General features: G+C 67.4%; 2 protein-coding genes across 13 annotated transcripts in view; one reads left to right on the top strand and one right to left on the bottom strand.

The window, feature by feature from the left end:
- Positions 1-16,110, top strand: part of HDAC7 (histone deacetylase 7) — a 23,542-nt gene extending 7,432 nt beyond the window's left edge. For 6 of the 12 annotated variants that reach the window (XM_062195134.1, XM_062195138.1, XM_062195136.1 and 3 more), the window contains exons 2-27: positions 4,302-4,351; positions 4,919-5,098; positions 6,146-6,336; positions 6,431-6,503; positions 6,651-6,762; positions 7,043-7,158; positions 7,255-7,380; positions 7,613-7,704; positions 7,807-7,917; positions 7,998-8,178; positions 8,286-8,443; positions 8,544-8,717; positions 8,862-9,081; positions 9,616-9,749; positions 9,826-9,946; positions 10,035-10,084; positions 10,945-11,052; positions 11,561-11,616; positions 11,715-11,802; positions 12,402-12,521; positions 12,612-12,709; positions 13,625-13,743; positions 14,039-14,172; positions 14,252-14,336; positions 15,104-15,239; positions 15,322-16,110. In XM_062195134.1, coding sequence (XP_062051118.1) covers positions 4,302-4,351; positions 4,919-5,098; positions 6,146-6,336; positions 6,431-6,503; positions 6,651-6,762; positions 7,043-7,158; positions 7,255-7,380; positions 7,613-7,704; positions 7,807-7,917; positions 7,998-8,178; positions 8,286-8,443; positions 8,544-8,717; positions 8,862-9,081; positions 9,616-9,749; positions 9,826-9,946; positions 10,035-10,084; positions 10,945-11,052; positions 11,561-11,616; positions 11,715-11,802; positions 12,402-12,521; positions 12,612-12,709; positions 13,625-13,743; positions 14,039-14,172; positions 14,252-14,336; positions 15,104-15,239; positions 15,322-15,643 — 3,355 coding nt within the window. In that variant the 3' untranslated portion in view covers positions 15,644-16,110. Of the gene's footprint in view, positions 1-442; positions 1,937-4,301; positions 4,352-4,918; positions 5,103-6,145; positions 6,337-6,430; positions 6,504-6,650; positions 6,763-7,042; positions 7,159-7,254; positions 7,381-7,612; positions 7,705-7,806; positions 7,918-7,997; positions 8,179-8,285; positions 8,444-8,543; positions 8,718-8,861; positions 9,082-9,615; positions 9,750-9,825; positions 9,947-10,034; positions 10,085-10,944; positions 11,053-11,560; positions 11,617-11,714; positions 11,803-12,401; positions 12,522-12,611; positions 12,710-13,624; positions 13,744-14,038; positions 14,173-14,251; positions 14,337-15,103; positions 15,240-15,321 lie in introns of those variants that run through there. The other 6 variants (XM_062195131.1, XM_062195135.1, XM_062195130.1 and 3 more) reach the window with 6 other exon arrangements.
- Positions 16,078-21,811, bottom strand: SLC48A1 (solute carrier family 48 member 1). The gene is made up of 3 exons (XM_062195142.1): positions 21,609-21,811; positions 17,204-17,371; positions 16,078-16,940 (listed from the first exon to the last, which is right to left on the bottom strand). The coding sequence occupies exons 1-3, from the start codon at positions 21,742-21,744 to the stop codon at positions 16,804-16,806; spliced, it is 441 nt and encodes a 146-aa protein (XP_062051126.1). The 5' UTR covers positions 21,745-21,811; the 3' UTR covers positions 16,078-16,803.

The raw sequence follows: 21,811 nt of genomic DNA, 5'->3' as shown, positions 1-21,811 counted from the left end.
CTGGGCCGTCGTGTTCAGTGGTGCTTGGGGCAGACCTCCCAGGTGCCCCTCGGCCGCAGCAAGGCCTCCGTGGGGCTGGCTGAGTTCCCCGTGTTTGCCGGATCCCACGTGGGGCCCATGTCGGTGGCCATGGGTGGGTTGTGGCTGTGCGTAGAACCCAGCTCAGCCCCTCTCCAGTGAGCCTGGGCAAGGTAGGGTCGCTGGACCTCAGTGCGCTCACCTGTGTGGGGGCTTGAAAACGAACTGGCTCAGAGGCTGATGACCAGCGTTAGGTGAGTTAGCAAGTGTGAGATGCTTGGAGCAACGCACACGGGAAGTGTGAGCTCACACGTGTTCACATGGAAGAAGGGAGGAATCCAGAGGTGGGCGCGGCGGGGGAGAGAAATGCGGGCGCAGCTGAGGGGAGTAGAGTGGGGAGCAGGCTCGGAGGCTGCGGAGTCGGGGGGGGGGGGCCCGCTGTGCCCCTCAGCTGCTCCTGGGACTCCTCCCCGCTGTCCCTGCTGGTCTCTGTCCTGCCAACCCCAGCCCTCTGTGCAGCCCCGCCCACGGGCCCGTGTAGGCTGCTGAGCGGTGGAGAGAATCCCTGGGAGGGTGCACGGGGAGCGGTGGAAAGGGCTGGTGCCGGGAGCCCAGGCGGGAGAGAGCCCTGTGCTTTGTGCACAGTGGGCTCTTGGAGTCCTCGTCATGTCTGCACCTGTGTACCTCTTAACTTTCCCTTCGAGGTGCGGGGCCGAATTCGAAACTCCTTGGGAGGGAGAGCCAGTTTCATTGGTTTCCCTGTCCCTTCAGCCCCTGCTCTGGCTGCCCATGGAGGTCCTGTCTGCCTGCGCTTGCTGTCAACCTCTTGGTCTTGTCCCCACTGGCCTGGCCCAGTCTGCCTGGGCTGGTGCCAGCCTGCTGGGTGGCTGTGACCAGCTCCTGCCCGCACCTTCCCTCTGAAGCCCCCTCAGCGGAGTGCGTGACCAGACACCTGGAGGAAGAGCCCCTCACCAGCCCTCCTGCCCTCCCCCCAGCCCTCGTCTGCCTCTCTCCATGTTCTTGGTTTATTCTTGAGTTTTCTGCTGGCCCCGTGAGGTGCTGGGACTTGCGGTGAAGGACCCAGGCCCTCCTGCTGCTTCTGTTCAGGCTGGAAAGGGAAGGGGCCGCCGGGCACAGCGGGAGGGCTGCACGGGGAACCTTGGGGGGCCTTGAGGAGCCTTGGGGGGCCTGTCCAGCCCAGAGCTCGGGCAGAGCTGTGGCGTCTGTGACTGTGCCACAGGTGCCAAGGGTGGGGCAGACCCCCTGGGCAGAATTTCTGGGGGGTCTGGTTGTGGAGCAGGCCGGGTGGGTCCAGGTGCCGGGCCAGGTAAGCTGCTTCTTGCTAGGCTGTAGCTGTTTAGAAAAATGGCAGACATGGGGCTGCTCCCTAGCCTGCAGAGTGCAAAGCCTCCTTGATCCGTTTCCTCCTCTGGCGGCTGCCTTCACCAGCTGCGGCCAGAGAGGGGCAGGAGTGGGGTGCAGGGCTGTTGGGTGCTGTCACCTGCACGGGACACACCGCCACCTGCCCCAGGCCCCGTAGAACGCGCTGGCCTCGGCACGGAGCCAGGGCGGGTGCAGGAGTGTAACCCTGCCGGGAGTGGCTGTGGAAGCCCTGCAGCTTTCTGAAGGGTACGGCACAGATCCTCCCCACCAGTCCTCCCTTTGGGGCCTGGCAAGGAGCCACACACAGTTCAGGGCCATTACCCCTTCTGTGCAGTGCAGTGTCCAGCACCAGTGGCCACCAGGGGCGAGGCGTGGAGAACCTGGGCCTGTTCTCTGTGTCCGTGCTGCTGGCCAGCCTGGGCAGGGGACTGATGCCTGGCATGGCCCCTTGGGACGTCCCCAGGAGTCCGGTCCAGAAACCTGTGCTGGGTGAGCAGACCCTGCAGGACAAAGAGGAGTTTCTGGGAGAACCCAGGTGGGTCCCTGCCCCAGGTGAGGGTGCCTGTCCGGGTGAGGTTGCCTGTCCCAGGTGAGGTTGCCTGTCCCAGGTGAGGGTGCCTGTCCCAGGTGGGTGCCTGTCCGGGTGAGGGTGTCTGTCCCAGGTGAGGGTGCCTGTCCGGGTGAGGGTGCCTGTCCCAGGTGGGTCCCTGTCCCAGGTGAGGGTGTCTATCCGGGTGAGGGTGCCTGTCCCAGGTGGGTGCCTGTCCGGGTGAGGGTGCCTGTCCCAGGTGGGTGCCTGTCCGGGTGAGGGTGCCTGTCCCAGGTGAGGGTGCCTGTCCGGGTGAGGGTGCCTGTCCCAGGTGAGGGTGCCTGTCCCAGGTGAGGGTGTCTGTCCGGGTGAGGGTGCCTGTTCCAGGTGAGGGTGCCTGTCCCAGGTGGGTGCCTGTCCCAGGTGAGTCCCTGTCCCAGGTGAGGGTGCCTGTCCGGGTGAGGGTGCCTGTCCCAGGTGGGTGCCTGTCCGGGTGAGGGTGCCTGTCCCAGGTGGGTGCCTGTCCGGGTGAGGGTGCCTGTCCCAGGTGAGGGTGCCTGTCCCAGGTGAGGGTGTCTGTCCGGGTGAGGGTGCCTGTTCCAGGTGAGGGTGCCTGTCCCAGGTGGGTGCCTGTCCCAGGTGAGTCCCTGTCCCAGGTGAGGGTGCCTGTCCAGGTGAGGGTGCCTGTCTGGGTGAGGGTGCCTGTCCCAGGTGAGGGTGCCTGTCCCAGGTGGGTCCCTGTCCCAGGTGAGGGTGCCTGTCCAGGTGAGGGTGCCTGTCTGGGTGAGGGTGCCTGTCCCAGGTGAGGGTGCCTGTCCCAGGTGGGTGCCTGTCCGGGTGAGGGTGCCTGTCCCAGGTGAGGGTGCCTGTCCCAGGTGAGGGTGCCTGTCCTAGGTGGGTGTCTGTCCCAGGTGAGGGTGCCTGTCCCAGGTGGGTGCCTGTCCCAGGTGAGGGTGCCTGTCCCAGGTGGGTGCCTGTCCGGGTGAGGGTGCCTGTCCCAGGTGAGGGTGCCTGTCCTAGGTGGGTGTCTGTCCCAGGTGAGGGTGCCTGTCCAGGTGAGGGTGCCTGTCTGGGTGAGGGTGCCTGTCCCAGGTGGGTGCCTGTCCCAGGTGAGGGTGCCTGTCCCAGGTGGGTCCCTGTCCCAGGTGAGGGTGCCTGTCCAGGTGAGGGTGCCTGTCTGGGTGAGGGTGCCTGTCCCAGGTGAGGGTCCCTGTCCCAGGTGGGTGCCTGTCCAGGTGAGGGTGCCTGTCCCAGGTGAGGGTGCCTGTCCCAGGTGAGGGTGCCTGTCCTAGGTGGGTGTCTGTCCCAGGTGAGGGTGCCTGTCCCAGGTGGGTGCCTGTCCGGGTGAGGGTGCCTGTCCCAGGTGAGGGTGCCTGTCCTAGGTGGGTGTCTGTCCCAGGTGAGGGTCTCTGTCCCAGGTGGGTACCTGTCCCCAGTGAGGGTGCTTCTCCCCGGTGAGGGTGCCTATCCCAGGTAGCTGCCTACCTCTGGCACAAGTGTTCTTGGGGCTCACCGACCCCGAGACAGCTTGGTACTACATCTTCCGGGTGGCCAGGAGAGACTGTGTGGATCTCATGTCCAGAAGGGTGTGAGGTAAAGGTGGGTGCTGTCGGTGGGCCTCAGGTGGGCAGAGTTGGAGAGGAGCAGTGGTGTCTGCGGGTGGTCAGCGTCTCTCCATGTCTAGCACTGCCCACAGGGGTCTCCCTGGCTTCTGTGGCTCAGATCCACAGTGCAGCCACCGCTGTGTCCCTGGGGTGACTTCAGGGTCCGAATGGGTCAGGGGTCTGGGAGGGGCTGCTGCACAGAGAAAGACTGCATCTCAGGGGTGCAGGGGGAGCTGGGTGGTCTCTCGCAGAGGAAAAATTGGGTCTCGGGTGCAGGAGGCAGCTAGGTGGTCTCTTGCAAAGGAAGATTGCCTCTGAGGGGTGCGGGGAGGGGCTTGTGGTCTCGCAAAGGAAGTGTTGCATCTCAGTTACGTGGGGGGGGGGGCTCGTGGTCTCTGGTGCAGGGGAGAGGATTGTGGGGTGGCAGTCCAGGAGGGTCCTCGGGCTGTGCTGTGCATTCTGGCTCCCACCAGCTCTGCTCTGACCACCAGGCCCTGCCCAGTCCCTCTCCCTCCTGGCCTCTCCCTCAGGCCCTGCCTGTTTCCTGCAGGCTGTAGGGGCCTGGCCCGGCCCCCAAGGGTGATGGTATCTGACCACACTGGGGCCGCTGATGTGCGAGCCTGATTCTGCAGGTGGATCAGGACGGGGAGGGCCCAAATGAGATTTGAAGAAAGGAAGGGGAGGCCTCACCAAGTGGGGGCCCACAAGGGATGCAGGCTTTGCACCCCCACCCCGTCCCTGCCTCTCACTCTGTCCTCTCTCTGCAGATGGGAGCCAAGTGAGCCAGGGCCCACTACTCCAGTGCCCCCCAGCACAGGTAAGAGGCAGTCTGAGGGAGCCCAAGGTGGGAGATGAAGAGGAGGGGTGTAGGGGGGCAGTGGCAAGAAGTTGGGGGAGGGGAGGAGCCAGGGGTCAGAGAAGCAGGGGATGGGGAGCCAGAGGAAGGAGGGAGCCCATGGGAGGGGAGGAGTTGGGGGGGATCAGGAGAGCCAGGGATGGGGGGTGGTGGTGGGGAGCCAGGGGAAGGAGGGAGCTGGGTGTATGCAGGAGCCAGCAGAGTGGGAGTAGCTGTGGGTGGAGAAGTGGGGAGCTGTTGACAAGCCACAGAGCTGAGAGGCTGGGGTCCCGGGGCTGGGGTGGGGTGGCCCAGTGCCCAGCAGAGAAAGGAAGACAGGGTCCTCTTGTCCTGGTGGGCCAGTGAAGCAAGAAGGACAAGGACGCCGGTGATGGTACGCAGACCCCTGTCCGCCCCGGGCCCTGGGCAGCAGGTGTGCGGGTTTGTCCACGGCTGCAGCCTTCCCAGGGGCAGCCCCTGTGGGAAGGAACGACTCCTCCTGGTGACACGGTGCTCCCTCTTCTCCCTACTCCCTCCCTGCTGGCCCAGGACATGCCAGGGGGCTAGGTCTCTACCGGACAAGGCCCGCCTTGCCTTCACTGCAGTCCATGTCCCCCCGAGGGCCTGCTCAGTGCAAGATCCCAGCCTGGCGTGCGGCGACCCCACGCGGCAGAGAGCATGGAAGGCAGGTGTCCTCTGCCCCCGTCGGGGCCGGCCAGAGGCCTACAGGCAGGTGCGGGTCAGGTGACGAGTGAGAGGGAAGGGCAGCGGTGGCCAGGGAGAGGAGCCTGAGCCTGGGGCCGCGCGTATCGGGGGTCCCTGCTCTCCTGGCCTCTTGTGCAGCGCTGGACATCACCCCAGAAAGCCAGGACAGCGCAGCCTGGACAGGGGCCTTTCCTGGGCACGAGCGTGCTGGTCTCTGAGACCCTGGCTCAGCCGCAGGACCCTGCAGGGCCCCTCCCAGCTCAGACTCTCTGCTGTGGCTCTCACAGTTCCCCTCTTCCTCTCCCGAGAAGATACAAGAGCAGGGTGTGGCCTGGGCAGGTTGGAAGCCGTTCCCATCTGCCCCTTGTTGGGTGACCTTGGTGTTGCATCTGGGTTAGCAGAATGAGACTGGGAAGATGGGCTGGCCCGGAGCTGTGTGCCTGGACCCCTTGCTGCTGGCCCTGCAGCCCAGGCTCAGAGGATGGTCTCTGGCTGTCCCAGCTAGGGGGCGCCCGGTGTTGGGACCCTGAGGGAAGCCTCTCTGAAGGCTGCCCACTAGTGCCGTCGTGCGTCCAGCCTACCCCTGCCCCCAGTGTCGCTGCTGGGCTGGCCTGGACCTGGCCTGCTGGTGCTTATGAGTAGTCCCCGTACCTTGGCAGGAGCTGGGCCCAGCCCTGAGCTGGTGTGGGAAGTGCCCACAGGCAAGCCCCTGGGCATGGGGACCAGGAGACCTGTGCTGGGGACAGGGCTCTGCAGCCCTACGGGTGGCCGGGGCTATCACCTCTTCATCCCGAGACCCGGGATAGATGGGCAGGGGAGCACGCTGGAGCAGAGGGCCCGCTGGCCTGCCTGGCTACCTGGCACGTTCTGCAGTCCCGGAGCAGGGGGGCAGCTCGGGTCTCGATTCAGATACCACCGGCTCTGGCTTGCGACTGCGCTTGGGGACAGTGGATGGGCAGCACCTGCCTTGTGGGACCCCGGGGAGGCCCAGCGGAGCAGGCCCCGGAGGGTGTCGGTTGCTGTGCAGCAAGCCCCGCAGGGCCACCTGAGGGCCCCCTTCCCTGTCCCCAGGCTGCCCCACGCCCTGCACGGACACGCCCGGTCCTCAGCGGCAGCCCATGGACCTGCGGGTGGGCCAGCGGCCCCCCGTGGAGCCCCCGCCGGAGCCTACACTGCTGGCCCTGCAGCCGCCCCCCCAGCGCCTGGGCCACCACCTCTTCCTCCCGGGCCTGCAGCAGCAGCGCGAGACAGAGCCCTTGAGGGTAAAGATGGAGCCCCCCCACTGCACCCCTCCTGTCCCCTCCCCTGCCCCTCCCGAGCTGCCAGCCCCGCCTACCGCTCTCCATGGATGTGCAGGTGCCGGCGTCACAGGGGCTGCGGCAGGAGCAGGAGCTGCGGCAGCTTCTCAACAAAGACAAGAGCCGGCGCAGTAAGGACGGACACGGCCGTGAGGGCCCGCGGGAGCTCCTGGCTCTGCCTGGGCTGGGACTGGGGGCCTGGGGCTCGGCTCTGGCCTGGGCAGTGGCAGCGTGACCCGTCGCCCAGCCCCGCCCTCTCGTGGCCCTCGGGCCTGCAGGTGCCGTGGCCAGCAGTGTGGTGAAGCAGAAGCTGGCAGAAGTGATCCTGAAGAAGCAGCAGGCGGCGCTGGAGAGGACAGCCCACCCCAACGGCCCCAGCACCGCCTACAGGTGACCATGTCCCGCCGGCCTCGGCTCCTGGGTGCTCCCGGCCGTGCCGTCCCCTTCTCCTCCGCGGTGGCCCCTCACCCTGCCCCCAGCTTCCTTCTGCACATGGAGCCCCTTCTCTGCGCCTGCTGCAGGGGACAGACAGCATCCCCCAGGGGCCTGCGCCCTGGCCCACGCTGGCCACTGCCCACGCTGCGCGGCCCAGCCCTGCGGGGGCCCTGCTCACGACCCTGCTGTGCAGAGCCAGGGCTGCGCCTCCGATGTGCTGTGCTGCTCTCCACAGGACGCTGGAGCCCTTGGAGACGGACGGGGCCACCCGCTGCCCACTCGGGCGCTTTCTGCCCCCTGTTCCCAGCCTGCCCAGTGACACCCCTGAGCACTTCCCCCTGCGCAAGACAGGTGAGCTGGGCAGACCACAGAGCCTGCAGGGGCAAAGGCCAGGGGGGCTAGGCTGGGTGGGGCTGAGCAGCTCTGTGCCCCCACCCCACCCCTCAGTCTCTGAGCCCAACCTGAAGCTGCGCTACAAGCCCAAGAAGTCCCTGGAGCGCAGGAAGAACCCCCTGCTCAGGAAGGAGAGCGCCCCCCCCAGCCTGCGGCGGAGGCCGGCCGAGACCCTGGGAGGTGAGGGCCGCCGGGCTGGGGCTGGCCTTGTCCTTGCCTCCCTGCCGCGCCCATGGGCAGGGCTGTGCGTTGGGCTGAGTGACATCTGCTCAGACGCTGTGGGCCAGTGGGGCACCCTCACCCCCTCTGTGGGACAAGTCCTGGCTGCAGAGGCTGCCTACCGGGGTCGGACGGCTCCCAGGCGTGCCCACACCAGCCTCTGACCGTGCTGCCCTTTCTCCCTGACCCCCAGACTCTTCCCCCAGCAGCAGCAGCACGCCTGCGTCCGGCTGTAGCTCCCCCAACGACAGTGAGCACGGCCCCAATCCTGTCCTGGGCTCCGAGGTAAGGCCTAGCGTGGCCCCCTTCCCTGGAGGACAGTTCTGGGGCTGTGCTGTCCCCCTGGGGGAGCAGTGCCAGGGCTCCTCACCCTGCTCCCCACGGCAGGCACTCCTGGGCCAGCGCCTGCGGCTGCAGGAGACCTCTCTGGCACCATTCGCCTTGCCGACCGTGTCCCTGCTGCCCGCCATCACGCTGGGGCTGCCAGCCCCTGCCAGGGTGAGTGGCGGCCCCCCCATCTCAGCCCCCCAGGGGCCCCGCTGTCTGCCAGCACCCCCAGGACCTCTGCTCTCCCCTAGGCCGACAGCGACCGCAGAGCCCATCCGGCTCTGGGCCCTCGGGGGCCTGTCCTGGGGAGCCCCCACGCTCCCCTCTACCTGCCCCAGGGCCTGGAGCCTGAGGCTGGGAGCACCCTGCCCTCTGGCCTGCAGCCGGTTCTCCTCCTGGACCCCTCGGCGTCTCGCGGCCCCCTGCTGACAGGTGAGTCCCCTGCCCACGCTGGGGAGGGCCCTGCTTCCCACACCCCAATATCCTGGCTTCCTCTCTGCCTCACGCTTACCCCTTATGCCCCACCCTGTTCTTTCCAGTGCCCGGCCTTGGGCCCCTGCCCTTCCAGTTTGCTCAGTCCTTGATGACCCCCGAGCGGCTCTCTGGGTCAGGCCTCCATTGGCCGCTGAGCTGGACCCGCTCAGAGCCCCTGCAGCCACACCTGGAGCAGCTCAGACCTCACCTGCAGCTGGCTGAGGTGAGCGCAGCAAGTGATGTTGAGGGTGTGCCTACCTGGGCTCTGAGGGCAGAAGAGGGCCTCCCCACACCAGCTTCTCAGCCTGTACTTCCCTCCCCAGAGGCCAGCCAAGCCCAGCGAGAAGCCCCGGCTCCGGCAGATGCCCTCAGCCGAGAGCCCCGGGACAGAAAGCGGTGGGGTGCGGCAGGGAGTGGACAATGGCCTAGAACACAGGGAGCCAAGCCACGGGCAGCCAGAGGCCAGAGGCCCTGCCCCACCTGCAGGCCCCCGGCAGGTAGGGTCATGTCTGACCGGCTTGGAATGGGAGGGCGAGAGGGCACCAGTGGTGCACAGCTCCAGCACATAGGGCCATCTGCCAGACCCTCAGGCCACATCCTGCAGTAGCAGGTGCCACAGGTGCTGAGTCCCCTTCCCTCAGGTGCTGCTCTGGGAACAGAAGCACCTGCCTGGACCCCCACCCCTGGGAGGCACAGGGGACTGTGTGCTGCTTCCTCGGGCCCAGGGCGGGCACCGGCCATTGTCCAGAGCTCAGTCCTCTCCAGCGGCGCCTGCCTCGCTGCCAACCCCGGAGCCCGCCAGCCAGGCCCGCCTGCTGTCTAGCTCAGAGCTCCCTGCCCGGACCCTGCCCTTCACCACAGGTGAGAGGGAGGGGCTCGGGTGCACTCCTTGGGGTGCAGCAGGACTTGGCTTGGCTCGTAGGGGGTGGCCAGAGGGTGGAGGTGGTGCCTCGGGCCAGCGTGAGCAGCCCAGTGGGGAAAGCGTGGCACTGCCGGGCTGCAGCCTGCCAGGGATTTTGAAAAACGCAGGAAGGCAAAAGATGGCACAAACAGTTGCCCTCCTGAATTCTGCCACACTTGGGCCCACGTCCACGTGCCGGAACTGCGGATGAGGTGCTTGGGAGGCCCTGTGGCCCCCGTACTGTGCACGCTTCTTGCTATCACCGGTCTCTGAGATGGAGACCCTGCGGTGGCCTCCTTGGTCTGTGGCCGAGGTTTCTGGTGTTCCCTGGCCCCTCTGGGCTGTGCTCATAGGGCCCTCCTCTCCAGCTGACCTGGGCTAGAGGTCCCTGTGGCTTCTGAGCCCCAGGTGTGGGACGTCCTTGGGGCTCCTGCGCCTCGGGGCGCTAGGCAGGCAGATGTGGCCGTGCCAGCTGCGATGGGTGCTCCTGGCAGGGCTGGTCTACGACTCCGTGATGCTGAAGCACCAGTGTCCCTGTGGGGACAGCAGCCGGCACCCCGAGCACGCCGGCCGCATCCAGAGCATCTGGTCCCGGCTGCAGGAGCGAGGGCTGCGGAGCCGGTGTGAGGTGAGGCGGGGTGGGCCTGGGGCCGGCGGCAGGGGTGGGGGTGGGAGCAGGGGCTCAGCGCCCTGCCCTTCCGCAGTGTCTGAGGGGCCGCAAGGCCTCCCTGGAGGAGCTGCAGTCGGTGCACTCGGAGCGGCACGTACTGCTCTACGGCACCAACCCGCTGAGCCGTCTGAAGCTGGACAATGGGAAGCTGGCAGGTAGGGCCCTGGCCGTCCCCTGCCCGGCCACCCCTGCCCGCCGACCCCCTCGGCTGCCCCCCTCCTCACAACAGTGCCCCTCCCCCAGAGCTCCTGGAGCAGCGCATGTTCGTGATGCTACCATGCGGCGGGGTCGGGGTAAGTGTGCCCAGCGTGCGTCCTCTGACCCGGGCCCAGCCTCCCTTCCCGCCCGAGAAAGGGGTTTGGGAGGTGCCCCTCATGGGGCTCCAGGAGCCCAGACAAGATCCCAGGTCGGTGGGCTGCCCGGCGTGGCCGCGGTGTGCCCAGAGGGTGCTGCTGACGCCCCCCTCGCCCCAGGTCTCAGCCCTGGCGGCTTTGCCCCCTCCCCCTCGCCCTCGGGGTGCCCCGGCCTGGCCTGTGAGGTGGAGCCCTCTGGAGTGGGGTGCCACCGAGCGTCCTGCTCACCCCCACCCCTGCCCACACTTTCTGATTCCCAACTGTTGTGCTTCTGTCTCCCTCCCCCTCTCCCTCTGTCTCTTCCTCCAGCCTCTTGCGACTGTCTCTGCCTTCCTGGCCTCTCTCGGTCGGCCTCGCCCTCCCCATCTCCCCACCATGCCCCCGGCCCCTCCCTAGCCTTGAGGCCCAGGGACTGGGTTTGGGGGCCTCCTGGCCTGGGCTAGGGGCCCCGAGTGGAAGACAGTGGTGCAGATGGCCCCTCCGGCTCCGACCGTCGGCAGGGCCTGAGCAGAGTCAGCTGGGGCCTAAAACCCCCCCGCCCGGCCCAAACCCCAAGTCCCGCCCAGGTAACGCCACGCCCCTCTCCCCTCCTCGGGGAGGCTGGTGTGATGCTGCCACTGACGCTGGGCGGACAGCTGGGAAGGAGCCCTGCTGGGGCTGGGGGCACAGGAGGCCATGCCTTTGGGCGGTGGGGCCCTGGGGAGGCAGCACTGTCTGCCCGGCTCCCTGCCCCTGGGGTCCTGGACCCTGGCCGCCGGGGGAAGCCCGGCATGATGCGGGCCCCGGCTCTGGCCCCGCAGGTGGACACTGACACCATCTGGAACGAGCTGCACTCCTCTAATGCGGCTCGTTGGGCCGCGGGCAGCGTCACTGACTTGGCCTTCAAGGTGGCTTCCCGGGAGCTGAAGGTAGGTGGCTTGGGATACAGGAGGAGACCCAGGCCCCAGCCCTCACCATCCTGGATGCTGCCTCTGGGTGCCAGGGACACAATGGGCTCAGGGCCAGGGTGAAATCTGCTCTCCCGGGCACCCTGGAGCTGTGACCCCGGACCCTCGGCATCCAGGGGCTCAGGGTCCTGCCAGCCAGGATGCCGTGGCACTGCCTGCCGTGTGCCCGCTTCTGCCCAGCACGGAACTGCTCTGGGCTGCTCACCCCATGGGAGCTCAGCCCGAGGCCACGCCCCAGGGGCCAGGGGCCTTGGTGCTCACACGGCTCTAGCACCACCCTCCCTGGTGAGCCAGGGACAGTGTGGCTGGAGTCCCACCACAGCCACAGCGGCGTCCTGGAGGTCCCGGTGGGTGCCAGCTGCAGAGCGGTGACAGCCAGTGCACACGGGCAGGGTCTCCGTGGTGCTCTGAGAGTGGAGGAAGGGCCAGAGGAGCTGGTGTCCCCACACGAGGCTCCCTCTCTTTCCAGAATGGCTTTGCTGTGGTGCGGCCCCCAGGACACCATGCGGACCACTCCACGGCCATGTGAGGCCTGGGGGCGGAGGCGGGGGAGGCGGCTACCAGAGGGGGGTCCTGGGAGGGAATAGGCAATGAGACCTCCCTCCTCCCCCACCCCCCACCAGGGGCTTCTGCTTCTTCAATTCCGTGGCCATCGCGTGCCGGCAGCTGCAGCAGCAGGGCAAGGCGAGCAAGGTCCTCATCGTGGACTGGGTGAGTGGGGCTCCGAGCCCAGAGGGCGGAGCCCACGCCTGGCTTGGGGGTGTGGCCCGCTGCCTTGCTCTGCACCAGGGCCCCAGGCCTCGGTTTCCCCGTGCGGGAAGTCTGGGTGACGATGATACTCATATCTCTGTGTCGGAGGCCAAGAGACCCTGGACCGTGGCTGCCCTGGTGCCTGCTCACGGGGCCACCTCAGCACCTTGTGTGGGGCTGGGCGCCGCTCCTGCCACGTCCACCCTACACATGCTCTCCTGGAGGCCTGGCCCCTCCCAGTGCTGCGTGTGGTCACTGCCCTACCGTCAGCAGACACAGAGGTGGCGGGCACAGAATGTGCGTCACTCGGGTGGGCTGGGGGGCCTGCAGCCGTGCGTGGAGCGGAGTGGAGACGTGTTTACTGTGGCGCACGCCTCGCGATCCAGACAATTCTCTCCCAGTGCGCGTGTCCACGGCTGCCCGCTCACACTGCAGAGATGTTTCTTTGCCCCTGTATGCGCGGCGGGGCGGGGGCGGGGGGGGGGGCACGTGTGGAGAGAGGGGCCTGGCAGCCGGCCGCCGCCAGCTGCCTGGGGCCTCACCACTGGCCTCCCACACAGGACGTGCACCACGGCAATGGCACCCAGCAGACCTTCTACCAGGATCCCAGCGTGCTGTACATCTCTCTGCACCGCCACGACGGCGGCAACTTCTTCCCAGGCAGCGGGGCCGTGGACGAGGTACCGCACGAGGCCCTGCCGCCGCCGCGGCCCTCCCGGCGTGCAGAGGGTCGCAGTCCTTCCTCCCTCACCCCAGGTCCTGTGTTCCAGGTGGGCGCTGGCAGCGGAGAGGGCTTCAACGTGAACGTGGCCTGGGCTGGAGGCCTGGACCCCCCTATGGGGGACCCCGAGTACCTGGCTGCCTTCAGGTGAGCGCTCTCGGGGCCTCCACTTTCCCCAGTGGCACTGGCGGGTGGGGAGCGAGCATCACTCGGCCTGCCCCCCACCCCGTCACAGACACAGGCAGCCCTGCAGGGAGACAAGAGTGAGGTCAAGGGCATGTTGCGAGGTCACTTTGCTGAGCCTGTATGGGTGCACGTGGCCGCGGGCAGGGTGTGGTGAGCGACTGCCGCCTGGACGGAGCAGCCAGGTCTCCTGGGGTGACTTAGCAAAGGCCGCTGGAGAGGAGGACCGGGGAGCACATCTCCAAACACGCCCCTGGGTGTCCTCTGCAGGAGCCCCAGGTTTGGGCTGGGGCCGGTGGGCACAGGGGAGCCTGTGGGAACAGGCTGACCAGAACCTCAGAGGGACTGGGCACCAGCCAGCTCTCAGGTCACTACCAGCGAGGGTTCAGAGCATTTGAAGTCCCTGAGGCCCAGTGCTGGAGCCCAGCTCAGCTGGCCTGAGGCTGCCCTACCCAGTCCTCCCCAGCTGTGCACATACCACATATACACACACGCCAGGTACATGCAAACCACGCACATCACAAGCACACCACACACGACCGTGTCATGCATACGCCATACACACATACCATGCACATGAACACACTGCGTGCACACAGCCTGCACGGGAACACACCACGCCATGCACACACGCCCCTGCACATGAGCACACTGTGCACACACCCTGCACATGCCCCTCCTGTTTCCTCTGGCACCCTCTGCTTGGCTCCTCTCTGCCCCTTGCTCGTTAACTGCTCTGGGAGGCTGAGTCCCGAGGTGTGCCAGGGATGTGGGTGCTGAGGTGGGGGCACAGGGCATGCTGACGCTGCGAGGAGCAGGGGTGCTGGGAGCAGGACGCCCACAGCCCTGGGCACTGGCCCCGTTCTCTCATCTTCACAGGACGGTCGTGATGCCCGTCGCCCGGGAGTTCTCTCCAGACCTGGTCCTGGTGTCGGCAGGGTTCGATGCGGCTGAGGGCCACCCTGCCCCCCTGGGTGGCTACCGAGTCTCTGCCAAATGTAAGGGGCCCGGCCAAGGTTAGGTGCTGGGAGCAGGTGGGCTGTGCGGGCTGGAGCGTGCTGCTGGCCCTGCCATGGCTCCTGCTCCAGCCCCAGGGTGTGAGGTCCAGGGGAGGAGGTGGAGGTGGTCCTCAGAACAGAGGCCACCCCCGGAGAGCAGGGAGGACATGGTGTGGCCTCGCTCCGGCCTCCCAGCGCCCTGAGCCTTGGGTGGAGCTCTGGGAGCCTGCGGGTGCCCTCGAAGGCAGAGGACAGCCACACCCGCCACCCTGCCTGCCTGCCTCTCCCTCCCCAGGTTTCGGGTGCATGACGCAGCAGCTGATGAGCCTGGCAGGAGGCGCCGTGGTGCTGGCCCTGGAGGGCGGCCATGACCTCACGGCCATCTGTGACGCCTCAGAGGCCTGCGTGGCTGCCCTGCTGGGCAACAAGGTGGGCGGCCCCCATCCACGCTCCAGGTACCCAGAAGGGATGGGGGTGGGCAGGGCGGCTAAAGGGCTGCTCTATGCAGGTGGACCCGCTTGCAGAAGAGGGCTGGACGCAGAAGCCCAACCTCAACGCCATTCGCTCCCTGGAGGCTGTGATCCGCGTGCACAGTGAGTGGGGCCAGGGCACCTGCTGAGCCCACACCCGGGGGAGCCTGCTGTGCCCCAGAGTCACCCTGCAGGTGGCCCGACACATAGGTGTCCTCCGAGCCCTCCAGATGGAGCCCGCGGTGGCCTCCGTAGGGCAGAGAGCAAGCTGTCCCAGCTCTCACCAGTCCTGGGCCAGGGCCAGCCTATAGCAACACTCAGGCCCAGCTACAAGGCCCAGCTCCCACCACTCAGCCCTGGATGCGAGGGGCCCAGGCCTCCGCCTGTCGTTGAATGACCTCTCCGTTTGGAAAGCACCTTAAAATTCAAGTTCATCTCAACAACGCCAAGTCCTGAGCCATTGATGCAGAGACCCAGGGGCTGTGCTAGGGGTGCAGAAATGGAGTGGGTACCCCATCCGGGTTCAGGACCTGATGACTTACTGGACCCTCCGCTGGCCCGGCCTTGCACTGTTCCTGTCGATGTCCACGATAGTGGGCAAGATGAGTGTCCCCTGGTCCCAGGGGACGCAGAGTGGCTGGGGTGAGGCTGCAGGAGGCAGACCCTGTGCACTCAGGAGCCCTGCCTCTCTGGGGCCAGCAGTGGCCTTTCAGCCCAAGTGGTGAGGGAGAGGCAAGGCCCTGAGGCACCAACACAGCCACCCTGGTCAGGGCTGGGGGTAGGGGTGGGGATAGAGGCTGGTGGAGTGCTGACCCTGAGCCGAGGACATGCTTGCCACTCCCCTGGCCCAGGCCCCTGCCCCCCAGCCCCTGATACGCTTCCTGTCCCAGGCAAGTACTGGGGCTGCATGCAGCGCCTGGCCGCCTGCCCTGGCGCCTGGGTGCCCAGGGGCCCGGGGACCGACGCAGAAGTGGAGGCTGTGACCGCACTGGCATCCCTCTCTGTGGGCATCCTGGCTGAAGAAAGGTAACAGACCCTGGTCCTGCATCCCCAGGATCCTCCCAGCCTGAAGACCCCAGAGCCCCACGTGGTAGCCCCTGGCCTGCAGCCTCGCCTCCCCCACCCTGCCACAGGCCTACAGAGCAGCTGACGGAAGAGGAAGAACCCATGAACCTCTGAGGCGCCAACGGCTCTGCTGCCTACCCTGCCCTGCCCCTGGGACCTGGACCTCTCCCAGCCTCTGCTCCCAGGTCCCTGGAGGGCCTGGGCCAGGAGGGGGCAGAGCAGACCCCAGCACGCCTCAGGACGGAACGGAGGACGGGCTGGGGCCCACCCATAACCACTGTTCTCACCCTGCAGGCCCCAGACTGCACACAGCCCCACGCCCCACGCACAAATGTGAACTTGGCCTCGGCCGGGAGCCCCTGTAGGCTCTGTAGCCTGGGGGCCCCGTCCCTGGGGGAGAGCCCTCCCATCTCCGCACCGTGGAGCCCACGGGTGCCCTGGGAGCTTTGCTTCCTGACCCAATGGTGCCAAACCTTCATCTCCCACAGGAGCACAGCGCAGCCCAGGGACCCTGTGATCTGGGGCCTCCCCTGCCAGCTGCCACTCCTGCCCCACTGGGCTGGCTCGGCTGAGGGCGAGGGGGCCTCCCTGCCATCTTCAAGGCTTTCGGGGTCTAGGCTTGGGTCCAGGAAGGAAGGAGTGTGAGTGTGAGAATGTGTCTGAGTGTGTGTGTGTGTGCGCGCATGTGTGCACAGGCACCGAGCGTAAGACAGTGAGTCTGTGTGTGGTGTCTCCCCCACTATACCCTGTGCATGTTTTTGTAAAAAAAAAAAAAAAAGGAAAAATGGAAAAAAAAAAATCTGAACAATAAATGTTTTATTTGCTTTAAAAACGCCTGTGAGAGGACCGTGCAGTTCTGAGCCGCGTGCGGGCTGGGCTGCAGCCCTTCAGGAGGAGCCTGTTCTCCACCTACCTGGCCCTGCTGCCCGCCCGTGAGGACAGGAGGCCGCACCAAGGGAGGGAGCCCTGCCTTCGCGGCTCTGGGCCTGCCCGGCCTTTCCAGGCCTGCTCCTGAGCCTGCAGCAGCTGGGCAGGGCCTCGAGGTGGGGATGGCGTGACCGGCGTGACAGCGCTGCAGCCCTGGGCACGGCCCCTTCCCGAAGGTCTCCGCCCCGCGAGAAACCAGGGTCAATCCAAAGGGCCGGCGCAGTGACCACAGATAAGGCAGCGCTGGGGCAGGGCCTCCACGTGGGAGAGGGCGGCGGCGGGGCAGCCCCGTAGTGGAGGGGCAGTGAGGGGCGCGGTGCAGGGAGCAGGTGTGGGGCAGCAGCACTGCCCCCCGTGCCCCCCGGGCAGGCGGGTGCGAGCACACGTGTGTGTGAGGCGAGTGGCACGCCGGCCCTCGGGAGGGGGCTGCTGACAGCCCCCAGGGCGGCGGCCGGGGCAGCAGGCCACAGGGTCCCCACCCCACCCGTCACACTTCATCAGTGTCACGGCGGCCCTGAGGCAGGACCCCGCCCCCACGCCCCTCGTCCTGAGACCTGTTTCCTGCCAGAGTCCTGGGTGCCTGCCGGCCCCATCCAGGTCAGAAGTCGCTGAGGATGCTGATGTCGGCGAAGTCCGCCCGGTAGCGGTGGGCGTACAGGCCCAGCAGGAAGGCCCACTTGAAGGAGATGCAGCTCCACACACACGACAGGTAGTAGCCGCCGGGGTCAGTGAGGCCTGCGGGGGAAGCGCCCGTCAGAGCCGCGCCGGGGTGAGGCGGCTGAGCCTGCAGGGCTGCCGGGGGCGCGCAGCACGGGGCAGGGGGCCACTTTCCGTCGCCGCCACCAGGGGGCGCGGCTCCCAGCTGCATGCTTCTCACCTCCCTGACCACGGCTCTCCGCAGCGACCCGGGGAACCTGGCCCGGGGTGCGAAGAAGCCCCAGAGCCCCAGGGTCACCTCCACCTGCCCTGCTCCCCCGGGCCCCGGGGACGGCCCTCACTCTGGTGTTGGGTGATGGCCAGCGCGAGGAAGGTGCAGAAGGCGGCCACGGAGACGGTGGCGAAGAGAACACCCACGAAGAAGAAGCCACGAAGCCCCTTGAGCCAGGTCCTCCAGTAGTCCTGCTTGTACATGATATGCGTCACCAGCACCCAGAGCGCCAGCACACCTGTGGGACAGGCGCGTCAGACCACCCAGGGTCCACAGTGCCAGCACCCCTGTGGGACAGGTACATCAGACCACCCAGGGTCCACAGTGCCAGCACCCCTGCGGGACAGGTGGGTCAGCCACACAGGGCCCACAGTGCCAGCACCCCTGAGAGACCACCCAGGGCCCATGGTGCCAGCACCCCTGTGGGACAGGTACATCAGACCACCCAGGGCCCACAGCGCCAGCACCCCTGTGGGACAGGTGGGTCAGCCACACAGGGCCCACAGCGCCAGCACACCTGAGAGACCACCCAGGGCCCACAGCGCCAGCACCCCTGCAGGACAGGTACATCAGACCACCGAGGGTCCACAGTGCCATCACCCCTGTGGGACAGCTACGTCAGACCACCCAGGGCCCACAGCGCCAGCACCCCTGCGGGACAGGTACGTCAGACCACCCAGGGCCCACAGCTCCAGCACCCCTGTGGGACAGGTACGTCAGACCACCCAGGGTCCACAGTGCCAGCACCCCTGCGGGACAGGTGCGTCAGCCACACAGGGTCCACAGTGCCAGCACCCCTGTGGGACAGGCGCGTCAGACCACCCAGGGTCCACAGTGCCAGCACCCCTGCGGGACAGGTGCGTCAGCCACACAGGGTCCACAGTGCCAGCACCCCTGTGGGACAGGTGCGTCAGACCACCCAGGGCCCATGGCGCCAGCACCCCTGCGGGACAGGTACATCAGACCACCCAAGGCCCACCCACAGCGCCAGCACAACTGAATGACCACCTAGGGTCCACCATGCACGTATACCTGAGACGCAGACCACCCGGCACCCACAGTGCCAGCACACCAGAGAAACAGTCAGGCCACCAGGGCCCACAGTGCCAGCACCCCTGCAGGACACTGGGAGATCACCCAGCCCCCAGCCCTCCAGGTCCACCGGGCCAGGCGTATCTGGGAGAGGCCGCTGAGACAGCAGGCCTCGGTCACTGGTAGCCGGTGTGCACACAGAGCCACAGGCACTCATCACTTCCTAATGGGGTCCACGCAGACACCAGCTCCCGCCGCCGTCTCCTGTTGTTCTGGACAGTGTGGACTTCCCTAAGCCGTCCCTACTCCGGCACTCTGCACCGCCACCCTCCAGCTTGCCAGCGTCCTGCTGTCCGCTCATTTGGTGGGTGCTGACGAACGCCAGGCGAGCAGAATCTGCTCTGAGTTTCCCGACTTGTCCAGCCCGCAAAGGGGTCCTGAAGGGGAAAGTGTGGGGGGCCGCGGTGGCCCCACCTGCTTCCTGGGAACTTCCTGTCCCCAGCCCCCCGCCTAGTCTCAGGGTCCCCACCTGCACAGCAGGCTCCTCCAGAGTGGGAGGCTCCCAGAGCCACCGGGCAGGTGCCTGGCCTTCTTGACCTTGCGCTGTTCCCTGTTTGCAGCCAAGGGCGGCCGGGTACCCCCCAGCCTCTCCTGGGCCTGCCCTCTGGGCCTGGGTGGGCACCTCCCCCAGGCACGGCTGCCATTCAGCCGGTACAATTCAGCTCTCGGTGCCAGGCAGTGCCTGGTGGCACAGCCCTAAGGCTGAAACAAATATGGACTCCATTGCCAAGGGCCTGGGGCAGGGCAGCTGCAGGCTCCCGGCTGGCTCTGGTCCTGGGCCACACAGGCTGCAGGCCCAGCAGCCTTCCAGATGCCAGTGTGGTCTCTGGCGAGGGCCAGACAGTGAGACGGGCGCCCGACACCATCTGCTGCCCTGCTCTCTTAGGCCAGGCAGCCAAGGTAAGGGCATCGGTCAAAGTGGCTGTCTCTTAACATGCCTGAAATGGCCCACGGTCTTAAGAAGTCGGGGAAAGCAGTCACCACGGAGCTCAGTGTCACGCCAGGCAGCCTTTGAGGGACATGGTCCCACGGGAACCTGGGCATGGTGCTCCCACGGCGCCAAGGGGGTGGGCCCAGGGCTCTGCACCAGGAGGGCTGCTTCCCACCCTGACCCCCAACCTGCCTTGGGGCTGGGGACTTGGCACGTGGGTCCTGCCACCCTGCAGGTCAGGGAGGGCCACTCGGGCATCTTTTCATGGCTGACCACGAAGGAAACACCAGCCCAGGCTGCTGGGCGTACCTGTGGCCTCCGTCCCCAGAAGTCTGTCCCAGTGCTGAGAGTGGAGTACCTGGCTGGTTCTCAAAGGTCCTGGGGATGAGGCTGAGTGCCACTGGGCACCTGCACCAGGCCCTGTCGGGGACGGGCCCACCAGCTCCTCCCCGCCCTGTCTCCTCCTGCCACAGGGGCTGGAGTCGGGGAGCTTTCCCCCTAGAAGATTCTGGGAGCCAGCTTCAGAGACAAATGAGGTCAGAGTACTCCTCTGTGACTCAGCAGTTTCTGGGTTAGGAAATGCTGAGACGGGGCCCCCGAGGACGCCAGCTCAGCCCACCGGCCACGCCCCAAACTCCCGTCCCTGTCCCCCCCAGTGAGTAAAATGCCCTGGGACTCCAGGAAGCCCAGTCTGCACAACTTGGGTGAAGCAGATGGGTGCCCAGGACCCCCTGGCTGCAAGACCATGCCAGCCCTCGTGCTGCCTCCCCCTCACCTACTTCAGGGGCCCTGCTGAGTTCTGGGCTCCCAGCCGGCTGGCCAAGGGCACGGTGGTCCAGACACCCCTGGGAGCCCGGCCGAGGTGAGGAGGTCAGAGGTGCTGCGGGGAGCCCAAACGGAAACCACAGACAAGCAGGACGGTGCCTGGGTCAGGGACAACCCAGCCCTTGCCCTCTCATGGGGGAGGAGAGGCCCCGGGCTCCCTGCCGACAGCTCTCGAGGGAGGCACACGGAGCAACGCGAGACCCTGGGCAGGAGTCACGTCCCCCTGTCCCCAGCCAGGAGGGCTCTGCCCACAGGGCACACAGCCCCGGAGCTGCTCCCGGTGACTCAGCAGCTTCTGCCTAGGGAAGTGCCTGTCCGTGCAGTGCTCACGAGCCGGCGAACCTGCTGACTCCTCATCCCCAAAGAGGAAGCCTGCGGCCGGCTGCAGACCCCATCTGCCCACCGCCGCGCGGTCTGGCTCTCCCGTGCCACCTCCAAGGCTCTGTGCAAGGACGCTCCCCTGCTGGCCTGCCTCAGCCCGCAGAAAGGGCAGGGCCTGGCCAGGCAGGGCGGGCACAGGGAGGTGCCACACCTCAGCCCTGGAGGGAACCCAAGCTCCCGGTGGCTTCTCCCCCATGCCACTTACACAGATGAGGAAACAGGCCCAGGAGGCACCCGCATGCCCGGCAGGCTCCCCTCAACCTCCCCCGGGTGGGCCCCTAACCGTCCCCCTTCTCACAGGTCCCAGCACCCATAGGACCCCGGTGCTGCACTGGGTGCAGAGGGGGAGGGGAAGGGAGCGAGGCTCCACGGGAGTGAGCAGCCCCAGGCGCCCAGTATTTCTCTTGGAATTGCTCGGCCTGGGCCTTTACAGGCTCCTGTAAGGTGGGACCACCCACCAGTTCCTGCTGCGACCTGCGAGGGCCATGAGGAGATGAGGGTTTCCACCGCAGGCTCTTTGGGCTGAAGGCTCTGGGGGTGGGGATCAGGTCAGCGGGTGTCAAAGTGTCCCCTCACCCACATTTCTTCTGCACAAGCCGTGCAGCCCTGGGCAAGCTGGTCACTGACTGCGTCTCCGCCCCCGGACCCGTGAGGCCGGCTCACTGACGACACCCACCTGGAGGGGCTCCCGTGCGGGCCGAAGGAAGTTAGGGACGCAGGGCACTGCAGGCCCCACAGAGGGCAGCTCCACCGCGAGTGCCAAGGTGCACAGCCGAAGGCCTCGCTCGGAGGCCGCAGCCGGCGAGGGCTCCTAAGCCCTTCGGCTCCCTGCTGAACTCCGCTGGCGCTGTGTCTGCGCCGGAGGTAGGCGGAACGACTGCCGGGGGTCCCCCAGTCCTCTCCCTTCCCCAGCACCCCGCACTAGATGCAAGGGGCGCTGGAGGGGTGGGGGCCGCCCAGAGCCAGCGTGCGGGCGAAGCCCTGAGCGTGGAGGGGCGCCCCGCTGAGGGTAGGCTGAAGTGAGCGCGGCGGCAGAGGGGTCCGGAGGGGCGCGCCCGGGAGGCCAGCGGGCAGGGGACCCTGGGCGCGCAGCTGATCCGGACGGCACCGGGGACGCCCAGACCCTGGCCCCCCGGGCCAGCAGTGCAATTGCGCGTGTTCGGCCGCAGCCCCCAACCCTTCCCACTCCCGTCGCTCCCGGAACCGCGGACGGAGCCCGCCCCGTGTCCCCAGCGCCCCGGGGTACCTGCGAGCCCGCCCATGGCCGCGGTCGCCGGCTGTCTGTAGACCACGGTCCAGACGAGGAAGATGGAGAAGCCGGCTACCGAGCTGACGCCGGCGTAGGCGGCGCGGAGGCCCAGCTGCAGCCGCGTAGGGGCCATGGGCTGCGGCGCGGCGTGCGGAGGCGAGCGCTGCGGGCGCAGGTGCAGGCCCTGCCGGGCCCGATGG

Source organism: Lepus europaeus, chromosome 6, assembly GCF_033115175.1.
Source record: "Lepus europaeus isolate LE1 chromosome 6, mLepTim1.pri, whole genome shotgun sequence".
Lineage (NCBI taxonomy): Eukaryota > Metazoa > Chordata > Mammalia > Lagomorpha > Leporidae > Lepus > Lepus europaeus.
The sequence above is the reverse complement of the archived record's forward strand: the minus strand, read 5'-3'. Positions and strand labels throughout refer to the sequence as shown.